Raw genomic sequence first — 18,162 nt, 5'->3', positions numbered from 1 at the left:
CTTTAATGACAGACTAAAAAAATTGCGTTATTGTTTCTTAATTATAATTTTTCTTATCTACATGAGAAAGAAAGATAAAGTCACTCTCTTTAGATGATTGGTGGTCCTTTAATGACAGACCTAAACATTTTGTCAGAGGTATTATTAAATGGTATTATTTCACTGTAATAGCTACTGTAAATTGGACAGTGCAGTTAGATTAACAAGAATTTAAGCTTTCTGCAAATATTAGAAATGTCAATGTCCTGGGAAATGTTCTTGTTGCTTACAATCTCATACTAATCGCATTAGCCCACATTAGCTCAACTGTCCCGCAGGGGACCCACCAATCCTGAAGAATATTTATTTAATAAACCTCTTAGGGCTAGGGGCAGTGTTCGGAAGTTCGGATGAATGACGTGCCTAAAGTAAACTGCCTGTTATTCAGGCCCAGATGCTAGGATATGCATGTAATTGGCATTGGATAGAAAACACTCTGAAGTTTCTAAAACTGTTAAAATAATGTCTGTGAGTATAACAGAACTTATATGGCAGGAGAAAACCAGAAGAAAATGCATCCGAAAATTGTTTTTCTGAGGTCACAGTCCATTTCCATGCTTGTCTATGTACAAATAAATAGCTCCCAGATTGCAGTTCCTATGGCTTCCACTAGATGTCAACAGTCTTTAGAAAGGGTTTCAGGCATGTTTTTTGAAAAATAGTTGAGTAGTTGTAGTTTTTCCAAGGTGTCTCTCATTAGAAATGTAGTCTTGTTCCGCGCGTGAATGAGCTGCGTGCTCTTCGTTATTTATCTTCCCTATTGAACATACTATTCTCCATCTTAAATGTTATCATTTATTTAGATATTCGAGTACCTGAGGATTAATTAGAAACATTGTTTGACTTATTTGGACGAACTTTACTGGTAACTTTTTGGATTCGTTTGTATGCATGTTGAATGAGTGGATTACTGAATCATGTGCGCCAACTAAACGGACATTTTTGGGACATAAAGAAGAACTTTATTGAACAAAATTACCATTTGTTGTGTAGCTGGGACCGTTGGGATTGCAAACAGAGGAAGATCTTCAAAGGTAAGTTATGTATTTTATTGCTATTTGGGATTTTGAGACGCCTGTGCTGGTTGGAAAATAATTTTGGTGTGGGGCGCTGTCCTCAGAAAATCGCATGGTATGCTTTCGCCGTAAGCTTTTAAACGATGTAAGACAATTGTATTTTCATGAATGTTTAATATTACGATTTTGTAACTTGAATTTGGCGCGCTCCAGCTTCACCGGATGTTGTCGATTTTGATCCGGCTAGCGGGATCCGTGCGCTAAGAGGTTAATTTTTGTCATTCATATATCATATATTTTGTATAAAGTATGACAAAGTCAAACTTAGTCACACTGCTTACTTTTTTTGCAGAGCTCTCCTCCACAAGAGAATGTGTATTGCAATCAAGATAATAATGATAACAACTCGAACAAACATTATGTAGTTCAGCAATCCGACTTGATTCTCTTGAGAAGGCGAAAAATACATAACTACAGTATGTTTAAAGAGGGAATTCTTAAGGTTTGTCACGCCTACCCCCGCTCCCCCCGCTCTAGTGCTCGTCGTCGCTGGTCTACTAACAATCGGTCCTGGCAACCATCATTAGGCACACCTGCTCCCCATCGTTACGCAGACCTTGACCTCCTCATCACCTTGATTACGCTCCCTTAATTTAGCCCTCAGTAGCCTCAGTCATCAGGCAGTATTGGTTTTATTCATGTTCAGTACGCTTATCACTTTCACTTTATCTGCCTTTTCATACCATTGAACTCACCTTCTGCGCCTGCTTCCTGACTCCAAGCATTTCAAGGTTGCTGACCCCCAAAAAAACATATAATTTCTAATAACTGTACCTACGTTTGGTGCCCCGTGTGAGGAGGACATTCTAGAAATAATTTGTAAAAATGTAAGAAATTATAATCAGCTCTTACAAGGTCTTACCCTCAATATCCAGAATGGTTCTGTTCACTTGAGTTGATTATTCATTGGCTAAAGAGAACCACACATTTTGACATTCAGAAATTAAACTTTGTTTCTCCAAAATGTTATTACTTATACCAGAATATTCCACAATGATACGATCCAACATCAGTATGGGCAACATTCCAAAGGCTCAAATTAAAAATCAAATCATCCTTTGCAGCTCAAAATGAGACGTAGTTGTTAAATCTCCCTGGAATCTGACTTTTTCATTGTAGGTTGTCACAAGGGTACAAGTCCATGTCCCGGTATGTTTCAGCCATATCCAGGATAACACTGAGTCTACAGTGGAGAAGCACTCCAGAGTCACAGATCCCCTAAGGGCATCGAATCTGTCAGCACAGACTGAGATACAATGGGATACATGGTACCATCTAAAACACACAAGCCAGAGTACATAGTTGGAGAGGGAAATATTTGCTCATGCTGTAAATCCACCAGAGGTAACGGGCTCATGTTTGGCTAATTGATGTAGACATAAATCAATCAATTCACAATTTGCATGAGAGTTACAGTAAAGCCAAGTCAATAAGTTGAGTCAAGGTAGAAGACATTATCAGTTATCTTACAGTAAATAGCTACTACAACACAGGAGAAATGGACTAGGCAGTCTAGATATGCACATGCAGTACAGTACTTAGTGAGATGCAGAATGACACAGAAATCAGAACCATGGACAGCCACATCATATTTAGCTTAAGTTGATTGGACTAAATCGTTTTTGGTATATTTTAGTTGTCACGGTATTAGACTAAGCAGAGGTGATCAAATCAAATAAAATCAAAGTTTATTTGTCACATGCGCCGAATACAACAGGTGTAGACCCTAGTCAGGCTGGTTGAGGTAGTATGTACATGTAGATATGGTTAAAGTGACTATGCATATATGATGAACAGAGAGTAGCAGTAGTGTAAAAGAGGGGGTGGTGGGTGGTGGGTGGGTGGGACACAATGCAGATATCCCAGTTAGCCAATGTGCGGGAGCACTGGTTGGTCAGCCCAATTGAAGTAATATGTACATGAATGTATAGTTAAAGTGACTAGGCATATATGATAAACAGAGAGTTACATCAGTGTAAAAGAGGGGTTGGGGGTGGGGGGGCACACAATGCAAATAGTCCGGGTAGCCATTTGATTACCTGTTCAGGAGTCTTATGGCTTGGGGGTGAAATGTTAAAGTTGAAATGGTGCTTGAATAGTGTAGGCAGTTCCTGTTTTCGTTGTGACTTGCGATAACTCTCTGTGGTTCTAAATCAATAGTAGTTTAGTGGTCCGAAAATGTGAATTTATCCTGCCAATGTGTCTTCCTATTGTATCGGCCTTTAGGCTTGTATATCACGGACTCAAGGCATATGAATTTACAGGTTATAGAGACAACAATGCAATTATCACAACACATACTGTAGGTTGTAATATGGCTCCAGTGATTTTACCCACGCACCACTACCACCTGGTTTGTGTGTAAACCGGCACTGCACTTCTTACAATGCAAAGTGTATATCTATGTGCGGTATGTGGAGTCAGAGAGATTCTCATGGTCTCTCCTGAAAAATGTATTTGTATCTCAGCAACTCTAAACTTGGTTAAATAACAGTTAAATAAAAATGCACTTCTTCTGTGATAAGAAATAGATGTGTGTTGGTGTTCCTCCATTTCTAATGGTGTGATGGAGCCTGACACATATTCAGCTAAACTGCTATTCCTTTTAATCATATTGTATGTTTGTATATGTGGTGGCAGAGATGTCCGGTAGACAAAGAATAGAGATGTTCGGAGTGTATAAATAGATGGTTTATTATGTTAAAAACACACAGTCATAACGCAAAAAATGGGATTCTCTATCAGAAGATTTCTTACAAGCTGTGAAATGTTATGGCTATGTAAGGATGGACAGGATCATTATGTAAATCTAACATAAAGACAATATTAAAGTTATATTTTCTTTTTGAATTGTGAACTACAAAGCCAATTAAGTTACTAAATAATAAAATGTTGCTTCTTGTAGTCTTTGTGACAGTGGTGATATCGTTCACTGCTGCTGAAGGTATCTGACATCAGAGTACACTGCATCCTCTCTGCTGGTCTTCTCTCTTGCTCTTCTAGAGGAGGACTTCTTCTTGGGGGTGAAACTGACAGCTGCATAGTTCAACACGTCACTGTCTTGATTCTGAGGGGGGTGGAGCCATGAGGAAAATCATTATGAGGACAGCATGATCTACTATATAATGTTTCTATTCTCCTGTGGACAAAAACACTGTACAAAAGACATGACTGTTCAGACTGTACACCTACTACAATGACCTGACAGTCAGTGGAACAGTGACAGACAGAAGTTCAATGATCACAAAGATAAGTAGGCTACATCTAGTACAGTGACCTATTACTTCCAAGAAAGCTTATGTTACGAGGAGTGGAACAGGGGAAACCAAGAGCAGACTCAGATGAGGAGACGGGGATGAAGTAACCAAGGCATATATTGAAACACAGGGGGGAGATGGAGTGCCGGTCAGGGGAAACTCAGGCGGGTTCTGAAACCAGGTGCGGAGGCTGAGGCTGGAGCGAGAGGGGTTGATACAGGGTAAGCAGGTCTGGGGTGGAATCCAAGGGAGTAGTAGAGTGGGGAACCCAGGCCAGGACAGAGAAGCAGGATGACGAGACGTGGGACAGGAGACAGGGACCAGAGTCAGAGCGGGCAGAATGAGCAGAGATTACAATCTGGCAGTGTGGAAGTGTCAGGGCTGCAGGGCTGCGTATTTGCAGAGATCTTGATTATGGAACAGGTTGCAGCTGGTGGGGATCTGCTCTGACTCCAGCACACCTGTCTCCGCCCACACAATCACACAGAGAGAGAGAGAGAGAGAGAGGGAGAGGGAGAGAGTACTGGGGGAGTGGCGGCAGGTCAAGGAGACACAGGATGAGCAGTAGAGGGCGTTGCAGGAGCAGATGTGACAGCTTAATAACATAAAAAGCACAAATAAGCTGAATACTAGCTGTAAAGAAAGTTAAATGGCAGTTTCTTGTAAAAACTGAAAATATACTGTATTTATAAATGTTGTAAAATGTACCTGATTGCCCTGGGATGTTGGGACATCAGTCCTCCCTTCATAGAGATTGAAATAGAGGAAGGCCAGCTATTATTTTATATGACAATCTATCTCTTTTAAACTCACGTAGTTAATTAACAGTGCTTATACGTTGGCATTTAACTGATATTTATAGAATGTACATTGCATAGAGATGCATGAAACTTTAGATACATCAGCTATAACATTAGATACATTAGAAATAAAGTAATACCTCTGCTATCTCTGTTCAGAGTCTTGCACAGCGCCCAGACAAGTAGAAGGGTCACTATCCCCAAAACGATGTTGGAGACGACCAACAACAGAACAGTAGGACTCAGATCAAATGGAGAATCATGTTCTGGAACTGTGGAAAGGGTATCAGTGAATTCATATTGTATTCATGAGCGCTTAGGAAGATCATCAAACAGTAAAATATGGAATCAAAAGCTAATGGTGATATTGTATAGCTTGTTGAGATAAATGTATGGGATCATTTGGAGGTAGGCTGTTTGCACGAATATACAGTATTGTTGGGGATATTTACAGATTAAATGAGCTGTACCTTGAATGTCCAGCTTGGTCCCATTCCCAAACAGTATCTCCCCACATGAGGCCACAGCACAGTAGTAAGTCCCAGCATCAGAGAGGCTGAGGTTCCTCTTGGGGAGGTTGTAGACACAGCTCTGTGTATGAGACCCAGCCTCAGGGCTCTTCTCACACTGATCATTCCTGTCTACATGCGAGTAAAGGATTCCTGGACGGGATTCTCCTGAGCCATGTCTGAACCAATAGACACTGTGTTCTCCTGCACAGGTCTCAGTGTGTATTGTACAGTTCAGAGACACAGAGTCTCCTGGCTGGACTGACTCAGACACAGGCTGCTGGAGCACAGTCATGTTTCTGGACCCTGAACCTGACAAGAAGTTCAATAAACCCATTGAATCTCTAGAAAATTACTGTAGGAATTGTTCAAACTCAACCTCTCATCTGATTAAGATAATACCTCATATTTACACTGCATATATGTAAATTAAGTTATTTTAAAATGTACCTTTTACTATGAGAATGGCTCCTTTTCCAAACTCCACCTTGTTGCCATAAGCGCTTCCACAGTAGTATGTGCTTGAATCAGAGAGCTGCATGTCTGAGATCTTTAGGTGATTCTTTTCTTGTCCGTTTTCCACTGAGAATCGAGGGTTATCCTTAAACTCATGGTAAAATGTTGCGTTCCTGTCGAACTTATAGACAGTTGAGAAGAGTTGAAGCTTATCTCCCAAGGGTTGCTTGTACCAGGAGAAATACATGTCCATGTGGCCTTTATAGAAGCAGTGCACAATCACTGCGTCTCCAACGTTGGCTGATATGAGACCACTGTCCTGAAGTATAGATGAGGACCCAGTACCAGCTACTACATCTATTAAGGAAGATGAACAATATAGTATATTTGCTGTTACATACCCCAAACAAAACTTGTAAAGTATTACATGTGATATCTCAAGCATCCAAATCAAGGGCAGACATCTCATAAGCAGAGAAATATAAAAGTTGGACTTACCCATCTCTAGAAGAAGTGGAAATATCAGACACAGTGTGATCCTCTTTGAGCGTGTCATCCTCCTCACAACTTGTCTTGAGTGGAAAAAGTCCACCTATGTAGACAACACTTCAACAATGGAGTTACAGGTGATTGGTCGAACTGGACGCATCATTTTTGTTGACGCCTTATTCAGGAAGGACAATCTTCTTCACATTGTCCAGAGTCACAGAGTCTCCTTGCTGGACTGAATCAGACACAGAAAGATTTTATTATAGGTCTATTCTTATCCTTAAATATTTAGGACAAATTTAGGTATAATCATTCAAGTTTGGAATCCCTAATTCTTTATCACTACAGATACTGTTGTCTATGTCACCACAATCATAGTTGTGAACTTCACCTCACTAAAAAACACCTATGGAAAACAATCTCTAATTCAGGACATTCAATTGGATTGAATGGATAGAATCCCTTCCCATGATTTTGTTATTGAGGAGGCAGATTCCTCTAGGCCTATAGGTGATGATAATACTTCACAGTTAAAACTGTGTTGTGTTTGACTAAGAACTACAGATCCAGGTGAAATTACCTAATAAATGGCTTATTGTGTTTTTTCACAGATTTCAGTCGACTCTGTATAGATAAGATGCCTCATCAAAAGACTTGGTTTAATGTTGTTACAATGGTCAACTTGAAGAGCAAGTAGTAGAGCCTAGAGTATGAGATAGCTAAGAGTTCTGAGACATCTGGCTGAAAACCACAGAGACAGAGAGAGAGAGAGACAGAGAGAGAGAATATAAGGGACATTTCATCCCCCAGTGTTAGTCTATGAGAGACCCAGTGATGTTCACCTCAGCAGGTCTCACTCTACACTGAGCTGCTCCTTCCTGTCACTCACACCACAGGAAGTGATGCATACCCTCACCGGCCCCTCCTCTACTTCAGACCCCAATCATATTCTCCTTATAAGGTGCTTCTCGGAATAGGGGGCTGTGATTAGTGCAAAGCCAAGACAGGAAACACTAAGGGTGTAATAACATCATGACAAAGGCAATTTTGGTTTCACTCTTTATTTGTCTTTAGAAGTGATCAGTATAATGCAATTGTCTACTGTTGGGTACTTTGTCCCTCAGGGTCACCCTATAAAAACATTACCAAATCACCAACACACACAACAGAGATCTAAGTTAGCCCCTACCTGGGCTCGAACCAGGGACCCTCTGCAGACAACAGTAACCCCCGAAGCATCGTTACCCATCGCGCCACAAAAGCCGCAGGCCTTGCAGAGCAAGGGGAACAACTACATCAAGGTCTCAGAGCAAGTGACGTCACCGATTGAAACGCTATTAGCGCGCACCCCGCTAAATAGCTAGCCATTTCACATCGGTTACAGAGGCAACAACTCCTCTGCAGCCATTAAACAGATGTTACTTCCCTGTGTCTCAACCCTGTCCTGTGCAATTGGGTCCTGTACTTCCTGACGGGCCGCCCCCAGGTGGTGAACGTTGGAAACAACATCTCCACTTTGCTGATCCTCAACACTGGTTCCCACAAGTGTGCGTGCTCAGCCCCCTCCTGTACTCCCTGTTCACCCATGACTGCGTGGCCATGCACGCCTCCATCTCAATCATCAAGTTTGCAGACAACACACAGTAGTGGGCTTAATTACCAACAACGACGAGACAGCCTACAGGGAGGAGGTGAGGGCACTGGGAGTGTTGTGTCAGGAAAACAACCTCTCACTCAACATCAACAAAACAAAGGAGATGATCGTGGACTTCAGGAAACAGCAGAGGGAGCACCCCCCCCCCCCCTCCATATCGACGGGACAGCAGTGGAGAAGGTGGTAAGTTCCTCTGCGTACATATCGCGGACAAACTGAAATGGTCCCCCCACACAGACAGTGTGGTGAAGAGAGCATCCTGACGGGCTGTATCACCGCCTGGTACGGCAACTGCACCACCCACAACCGCAGGGCTGTCCAAAGGGTGGTGCGGTCTGCACAACGCATCACCGGGGGCAAACAACTCGCCCTCCAGGACACCTACAGCACCCGATGTCACAGGAAGGCCAAAAAGATCATCAAGGACAACAACCACCCGAGCCACTGCCTGTTCACCCCGCTACCATTCAGAAGGCGAGGTCAGTACAGATGCATCAAAGCTGGGACAGAGACTGAAAAACAACTTCTATCAGACTGTTAAACAGCCATCACTAACACAGAGAGGCTGCTGCCTACATACGGACTTGAAATCATTGGCCACTTTAATAAATGGATCACTAGTCACTTTTATTACTCATCTAATTGTATTTTATACCATCTATTGCATTTTGCCTATGCCGCTCGGTCATCGCTCGTCCATATATTTAAATGTATATATTCTTATTCCATCCCTTTACTTAGATTTGTGTGTATTAGGTACTGTAGTTGTTGTGGAATTGTTAGATTACTTGTTAGATATTACTGCACTGTCGAAACTAGAAGCGCAAGCATTTCGCTACACACGCAATAACATCTGCTAACCATGTGTATGTGACCAATGAAATTGGGTTTGATTTGATGTGATTTGATTTCCAACTCCTCCTCTCTAACCACACCCTGTACCACTGAGCTGTGTGGGCTAACTCATTTGCAGAAGGTACAACTAACAAAGATACACTACGGAGACTGATTGATTCACATTTCAATACATTTAATATAACTACACAGATACAATATAGCAAGATTTAAACTTACATTCAAAGATCTGGACAACTAATTATCCTCCTCTTCCATCCTATGTCATCTTGTAGCAGCATACACTACATGGGGGTCCAGCTCCTTCTCTCTCCTCCTCTCCATCTTCCTCTTCTTGGAGGTGAAATTCAGGGCGGCATAATTCTATGTATCTGTGTCTTGCTTCTGTAGATTTGCAAACATCATGACATAACCAACATATGTTATTTCCACGATTTCTGAACTGCTTATATTTCAGTATTTAATCATGCACTATTTACCTGATCAGTTTTACGTGATCATTTTGTGGTTGTCATTGAGAATCAGGTCCTGAATGTGATATAAAAGAGAAGCGAAAGAATGGGTTAACAGATCATTCCATTCTAGTGAACACACTCACTCTTCTGATCATCTGTGTACAGTATGTCATAGGAAAAACATCCACATTAAAGGTATAGTTCAAAGGCCCCATATTATCATGACATGGGCTCCTACCTGTGTCTGTTTGTGTCTGGTCTGATCTTGAGGACCAGGATGAGAATGACTATCAGTAGAACAGCAGTCACAACACCCAGGATCACAACCAGGGGAAGAAGGTACATGGTTCCATCATCATCCTCTCCTACTAGACTGATCGTTCCATTACAATGTCCTATTAGGTGACATTTTATTAAATCACTTGGTGACCCTTTAATGACAGACTAAAAAAGTTGCGCTATTGTTTCTTTATTATAATTTTTCTTATCTACATGAGAAAGAAAGATAAAGTCACTCTCTTTAGATGATTGGTGGTCCTTTATCGACAGACCTAAACATTTTGTCAGAGGTATTATTATATGGTATTATTTCACTGTAATAGCTACTGTAAATTGGACAGTGCAGTTAGATTAACAAGAATTTAAGCTTTCTGCAAATATTAGAAATGTCAATGTCCTGGGAAATGTTCTTGTTGCTTACAATCTCATGCTAATCGCATTAGCCTACGTTAGCTCAACTGTCCCGCAGGGGACCCACCAATCCTGAAGAAGATGTATTTAATAAACCTCTTAGGGCTAGGGGCAGTGTTCGGAAGTTCGGATGAATGACGTGCCCAATGTAAACTGGCTGTTACTCAGGGCCAGATGCTAGGATATGCATATAATTGGTAGCATTGGATAGAAAACACTCTGAAGTTTCTAAAACTGTTAAAATAATGTCTGTGAGTATAACAGAACTGATATGGCAGGTGAAAGCCGGAAGAAAATGCATCCGGAAAATGTTTTTCTGAGGTCACAGTCCATTTCAATGCTTGTCTATGTACAAATAAATAGCTCCCCGATTGCAGTTCCTATGGCTTCCACTAGATGTCAACAGTCTTTAGAAAGGGTTTCAGGCTTGTTTTTGAAAAATAGTTGAGTAGTTGTAGTTTTTCCAAGGTGTCTCTCATTAGAAGAGTAGTCTTGTTGCGCGCGTGAATGAGGTGCGCGCTCTTCGTTATTTATCTTCCCTATTGAACATACTATTCTCCATCTTAAATGGTATCATTTATTTAGATATTAGAGTACCTGAGGATTAATTAGAAACATCGTTTGACTTATTTGGACAAACTTTACTGGTAACTTTTTGGATTCGTTTGTATGCATGTTGAATGAGTGGATTACTGAATCAAGCGTGCCAACTAAACAGACATTTTTGGGACATAAAGAAGGACTTTATTGAACAAAATTACCATTTGTTGTGTAGCTGGGACCGTTGGGATTGCAAACAGAGGAAGATCTTCAAAGGTAAGTGATTTATTTTATTTCTATTTGGGATTTTGAGACGCCTGTGCTGGTTGGAAAATAATTTTGGTGTGGGGCGCTGTCCTCAGAAAATCGCATGGTATGCTTTCGCCGTAAGCTTTTAAACGATGTAAGACACTTGTATTTTCATGAATGTTTAATATTACGATTTTGTAACTTGAATTTGGCGCGCTCCAGCTTCACCGGATGTTGTCGATTTTGATCCGGCTAGCGGGATCCGTGCGCTAAGAGGTTAATTTTTGTCATTCATATATCATATATTTTGTATAAAGTATGACAAAGTCAAACTTAGTCACACTGCTTACTTTTTTGCAGAGCTCTCCTCCACAAGAGAATGTGTATTGCAATCAAGATAATAATGATAACAACTCGAACAAACATTATGTAGTTCAGCAATCCGGCTTGATTCTCTTGAGAAGGAGAAAAATACATAACTACAGTATGTTTAAAGAGGGAATTCTTAAGGTTTGTCACGCCTACCCCCGCTCCCCCGCTCTAGTGCTCGTCGTCGCTGGTCTACTAACAATCGGTCCTGGCAACCATCATTAGGCACACCTGCTCCCCATCGTTACGCAGACCTTGACCTCATCATCACCTTGATTACACTCCCTTTATTTAGCCCTCAGTAGCCTCAGTCATCAGGCAGTATTGGTTTTATTCATGTTCAGGACGCTTATCACTTTCACTTTCACAGTATGCTTATCACTTTCACTTTATCTGCCTTTTCATACCATTGAACTCACCTTCTGCGCCTGCTTCCTAACTCCAAGTGTTTCAAGGTTACTGACCCCCCAAAAAACATAATTTCTAATAACTGTACCTACATTTGGTGCCCCGTGTGAGGAGGACATTCTAGAAATAATTTGTAAAAAATTAAAGAATTATAATCAGCTCTTACAAGGTCTTACCCTCAATATCCAGAATGGTTCTGTTCACTTGAGTTGGTTATTCATTGGCTAAAGAGAACCACACAACATTTTGACATTCAGAAATTAAACTTTGTTTCTCCAAAATAATAATCCACAATGATATGATCCAACATCAGTATGGGCAACATTCCAAAGGCTCAAATTAAAACTCAAATCATCCTTTGCAGCTCAAAATGAGACGTAGTTTCTAAATCTCCCTGGAATCTGACTTTTTCATTGTAGGTTGTCACATGGGTACAAGTCCATGTCCTGGTGTGTTTCAGCCATATCCAGGATAACACTGAGTCTACAGTGGAGAAGCACTCCAGAGTCACAGATCCCCTAAAGGCATTGAATCTGTCAGCACAGACTGAGATACAATGGGATGCATGGTACCATCTAGAACACACAAGCCAGAGTACATAGTTGGAGAGAGAAATATTAGTTCATGCTGTAAATCCACCAGAGGTAACGGGCTCATGTTTGGCTAATTTATGTAGACATAAATCAATCAATTCACAATTTGCATGAGAGTTACAGTAAAGCCAAGTCAATAAGTTGAGTCAAGGCAGAAGACATTATCAGTTATCTTACAGTAAATAGCTACTAAAACACAGGAGATATGGACTAGGCAGTCTAGATATGCACATGCAGTACAGTACTTAGTGAGATGCAGAACCACACAGAAATCAGAACCATGGACAGCCACATCATATTTAGCTTACGTTGATTGGACTAAATAGTTTTTGGTATATTTTAGTTGTCACGGTAGAGGTGATCAAATCAAATCAAATCAAAGTTTATTTGTCACGTGCGCCGAATACAACAGGTGTAGACCTTACAGTGAAATGCTTACTTACAGGTTCTAACCAATAGTGAAAAAAAGGTATTAGGTGAACAATAGGTAGGTAAAGAAATAAAACAACAGTAAAAAGACAGGCTATATACAGTAGCGAGGCTATAGAACTAGCGAGGCTACATACAGACACTGTTAGTCAGGCTGATTGAGGTAGTATGTACATGTAGATATGGTTAAAGTGACTATGCATATATGATGAACAGAGAGTTGCAGTATTGTAAAAGAGGGGTTGGTGGGTGGTGGGTGGGACACAATGCAGATATCCCAGTTAGCCAATGTGCGGGAGCACTGGTTGGTCAGCCCAATTGAAGTAGTATGTACATGAATGTATAGTTAAAGTGACTAGGCATATATGATAAACAGAGAGCTACATCAGCGTAAAAGAGGGGTTGGGGGGGGGCACACAATGCAAATAGTCCGGGTAGCCATTTGATTACCTGTTCAGGAGTCTTATGGCTTGGGGATGAAATGTTGTAGTTAAAATGGTGCTTGGATAGTGTAGGCAGTTCCTGTTTTCGTTGTGACTTGCGATAACTCTCTGTGGTTCTAAATCAATCTTAGTTTAGTGGTCCGAAAATGTGAATTTATCCTGCCAATGTGTCTTCCTATTGTATCGGCCTTTAGGCTTGTATATCACGGACTCAAGGCATATGAATTTACAGGTTATAGAGACAACAATGCAATTATCACAACACATACTGTAGGTTGTAATATGGCTCCAGTGATTTTACCCACGCACCACTACCACCTGGTTTGTGTGTAAACCGGCACTGCACTTCTTACAATGCAAAGTGTATATCTATGTGCGGTATGTGGAGTCAGAGAGATTCTCATGGTCTCTCCTGAAAAATGTATTTGTATCTCAGCAACTCTAACCTTGGTTAAATAACAGTTAAATAAAAAAGCGCTTCTTCTGTGATAAGAAATAGATGTGTGTTGGTGTTCCTCCATTTCTAATGGTGTGATGGAGCCTGACACATATTCAGCTAAACTGCTATTCCTTTTAATCATATTGTATGTTTGTATATGTGGTGGCAGAGACGTTCTGTAGACAGAGAATAGAGATGTTCGGAGTGGATAAATGAATTGTTTATTATGTTAAAAACACACAGTCATACCGCAAAAATGGGATTCTCTATCAGAAGATTTCTTACAAGCTGTGAAATGTTATGGCTATGTAAGGATGGACAGGATCATTATGTAAATCTAACATAAAGACAATGTTAAAGTTACATTTTCTTTTTGAATTGTGAACTACAAAGCCATTTAAGTTACTAAATAGTAAAATGTTGCTTCTTGTAGTCTTTTTGACAGTGGTGATATCACTCACTGCAGCTGAAGGTATCTGACATCAGAGTACACTGCATCCTCTCTGCTGGTCTTCTCTCTCACTCTTCTAGAGGAGGACTTCTTCTTGGGGGTGAAACTGACAGCTGCATAGTTCAACATGTCACTGTCTTGATTCTGAGGGGGGTGGAGCCATGAGGAAATACATTATGATGACAGCATGATCTACTATATAATGTTTCTATTCTCCTGTGGAAGAAAACACTCTACAAAAGACATGACTGTTCAGACTATACACCCACTACATTGAGCTGACAGTCAGTGGAACAGTGACAGACAGAAGTTCAATGATCACAAAGATAAGTAGGCTACATCTAGTACAGTGACCTATTACTTCCAAGAAAGCTTATGTTACAGGGGAAACCAAGAGCAGACTCAAATGAGGAGACGGGGATGAAGTAACCAAGGCATATATTGAAACACAGGGGGGAGATGGAGTGCAGGTCAGGGGAAACTCCAGCACACCTGTCTCCTCCATCACAATCACACAGAGAGAGAGAGAGAGAGAGAGAGAGAGAGAGAGAGAGAGAGAGAGAGAGAGAGAGAGAGAGAGAGAGAGAGAGAGAGCAGTAGAGGCCGCTGCAGGAGCTGATGTGACAGCTTAATAGCATAAAAAGCACAAATAAGCTGAATACTAAAAAGCACAAATACTACTGATAATTTGGAGGTAGGCCGTTTGCATGAATATACAGCATTGTTGGGGATATTTACAGATTAAATTAGATTTACCTTGAATGTTCAGCTTGGTCCCATTCCCAAACAGTATCTCCCCACATGAAGCCACAGCACAGTAGTAAGTCCCAGCATCAGAGAGGCTGAGGTTCCTCTTGGGGAGGTTGTAGACACAGCTCTGTGTATGAAACACAGCCTCAGGGCTCTTCTCACACTGATCATTCCTGTCTACATGCGAGTAAAGGATTCCTGGAAGGGATTCTCCTGAGCCATGTCTGAACCAATAGACACTGTGCTCTCCTACACAGGTCTCAGTGTGTATTGTACAGTTCAGAGACACAGAGTCTCCTCGCTGGGCTGACTCAGACACAGGCTGCTGGAGCACAGACATGTTTCTGGACCCTGAACCTGACAAGAAGTTCAATAAACCCATTGAATCTCTAGAAAATTACTGTAGAAAGTGTTCAAACTCAACCTCTCATCTGATAAGATAATACCTCATATTTACACTGCATATATGTAAATTAAGTTATACAAAGATGTACCTTTTGCTATGAGAATGGCTCCTTCTCCAAACTCCACCTTGTTGTCATAAGAGCTTCCACAGTAGTATGTACCTGAATCAGAGAGCTGCATGTCTGAGATCTTTAGGTGATTCTTTTCTCGGGCGTTTTCCACTGAGAATCGAGGGTTATCCTTAAACTCATGGTAAAATGTTGCGTTCCTGTCGAACTTATAGACAGTTGAGAAGAGTTGAAGCTTATCTCCCAAGGGTTGCTTGTACCAGGAGAAATGCATGCCCATGTGGTCTTTATAGAAGCAGTGCACAATCACTGCGTCTCCAACGTTGGCTAATATGAGACCACTGTCCTGAAGTATAGATGAGGACCCAGTACCAGCTACTCCATCTATTAAGGAACATGAACAATATAGTATATTTGCTGTTACATACCCCAAACACAACTTAGAATATTCAAGGTGTCTGTAAAGTATTACATATGATATCTCAAGCATCCATATCAAGGGTGGACATCTCATAAGCAGAGAAATATAGAAGTTGGACTTACCCATCTCTACAAGAAGTGGAAATATCAGACACAGTGTGATCCTCTTTGAAGGTGTCATCGTCCTCACAACTTGTCTTGAGTGGAAAAAGTCCACCAATGTAGACAACACTTCAACAATGGAGTTGCAGGTGATTGGTCGAACTGGTCACATCATTTTTGTTGACGCCTTATTCCGTTGCGACAATCTTCTTCACATTGTCCAGAGTCACGGAGTCTCCTGGCTGGACTGAATCAGACACAGAAATATTTTATTATAGGTATATTCTTATCCTTAAATATTTAGGACAAATTTTGGTATAATCATTCAAGTTTGGAATCCCTTATTCTTTTTCACTACAGATACTGTTGTCTACATCACCACAATCATAGTTGTGAACTTCACGTCACTAAAAAACATCTATGGAAAACAATCTCTAATTCAGGACATTCAATTGGATTGAATGGATAGAATCCCTTCCCATGATTTTGTTATTGAGGAGGCAGATTCCTCTAGGCCTATAGGTGATGATAATACTTCACAGTTAAAACTGTGTTGTGTTTGACTAAGAACTACAGCTCGAGGTGAAATTACATAATAAATAGCTCATTGTGTTTTTTCACAGATTTCAGTCGACTCTGTATAGATAAGATGCCTCATCAAAAGACTTGGTTTAATGTTGTTACAATGGTCAACTTGAAGAGCAAGTAGTAGAGCCTAGAGTATGAGATAGCTAAGAGTTCTGAGACATCCGGCTGAAAACCACAGAGTGAGCGAGAGCGAGAGAGCGAGAGAGCGAGAGTAGAGGGTCCTGTGTACAAAGCTAGCAGGCGCTAACAAAGCACAGATACATCCTCATCTTGTGTTCATCACAGACTGCAGACTTACTGTAAATAGGTTGCTGTGTGTTTGAGGGCATGTTAGTGGCACGAGAAGAGATTAAAAAACGGTTTAACACTACAAATTAAAGCTGCAATATGTACCTTTTTGGGCGACCTGACCAAATTTACATAGAAATATGAGTTATTGATCTTTCATTCTCATTGAAAGCAGGTCTAAGAAGCGGTAGATCTATTCTAGGAGCTCTATTTCTAAGCTTCCTGTTCTTAATATTAGTTTTTGCATTTTGCTTTAACTTTCGGTTTTGTACACTAGTTTATAACAGCTGAAAATACAATATTTTTGCTCATTGAAAAGATATTTCACAGCGGTTTAGATGGAACAATGATTCTCTATTGCACTGGTTGTTTTGTCACATAAACTGAAATTAGGTGAACAATTAGAATTTTAGCAACCAGGAAATGGCATAGCGATTTCCGCATATTGCACCTTTAAAGATCCTGAGTTTGGCCTAAATAAATACATTCAACTTCCTTTGTCTTGACTGTTGTTAAATGCTTTATTCATCTTATTACAAGCAAGTCCATTTAAAATGAGTTTGGCAGAGAAGCAATGCACTTAATTCAAGTAGCTACATTAATAATATGTTACAGTAATACAAATAATAATGTTAATACAGTAAGAGTTGATAAAAAGAGAATTCATTGGACTGTTACATTCATCCAGTTCTACTGTCTGATCCCAGCGTACACCACTGTCTCCATGTGACCTCTCTGTCTTCTAGACCTGTTCTTCTTGTTTCTCAGATTCAGAGCTACGTAATGGAGATGGTTTGCATCTTGGGCCTGTGAGAAACAATTATAATTAGGGGAGGGGGAAATAATACCATATATTATTATTTAACATAAACATTTTCATACATATTTTTATGGTCATACAAAATGTAAGGAATTGTATTTACCTCTGCAGCCGTAGAAGGGACTGCTGGACATGTCGTCAGAGTGACTGATCCTGAAAAGAAACACACCAAAGATTTTTTTTTAAACATACCAAACCAGACCACACAGATACATCTGTAGCTACTGATATTAAAGAAGAGCAACTTCTAAAATGTAGTCACATACCTCTGCACTTCAGACACTTTCTCTGGTTCATCTTGTACATGATGCACGCAAGGACAATGATCAGGATAAACGAGAAAGCCAATCCTACACCCAGGCAGTACACCAAGAGAAGAAGGTCTGCCCTATGGCCTGTGGACATTCAAACATTGATAAAGGACCTTCAGAACACTAAGCCAATCTTCCACACAGAAGATTAGTAAAATATAATAAAGATACAAGCCGTATCACCTACCTTGAATGTCCAGCTTGGTCCC

The 18,162-nt window shown here is 40.6% G+C and overlaps 1 protein-coding gene across 2 annotated transcripts; it reads right to left on the bottom strand.

Annotated features, from left to right (window-relative positions):
• Positions 1–3,803: 3,803 nt before the first annotated feature.
• On the bottom strand, positions 3,804–16,203 carry LOC129865438 (uncharacterized). 2 transcript variants are annotated; one of them, XM_055938248.1, is made up of 6 exons: positions 15,968–16,203; positions 6,132–6,494; positions 5,643–5,993; positions 5,313–5,444; positions 5,081–5,115; positions 3,804–4,182 (listed from the first exon to the last, which is right to left on the bottom strand). In XM_055938248.1, exons 1-6 carry the CDS (start codon positions 16,023–16,025, stop codon positions 4,045–4,047), a joined length of 1,077 nt encoding a protein of 358 aa, XP_055794223.1. In that variant the 5' UTR covers positions 16,026–16,203; the 3' UTR covers positions 3,804–4,044. The 2 variants fall into 2 exon arrangements, with proteins under 2 accessions (XP_055794223.1, XP_055794222.1); XM_055938247.1 differs by lacking the exon at positions 15,968–16,203 and adding an exon at positions 6,636–6,699.
• Between the last annotated feature and the right edge of the window lie 1,959 nt (positions 16,204–18,162).

Source organism: Salvelinus fontinalis, chromosome 11 (assembly GCF_029448725.1).
Source record: "Salvelinus fontinalis isolate EN_2023a chromosome 11, ASM2944872v1, whole genome shotgun sequence".
Lineage (NCBI taxonomy): Eukaryota > Metazoa > Chordata > Actinopteri > Salmoniformes > Salmonidae > Salvelinus > Salvelinus fontinalis.
Note: the sequence above shows the minus strand (reverse complement) of the source record. Positions and strands in the feature narration are given on the sequence as shown.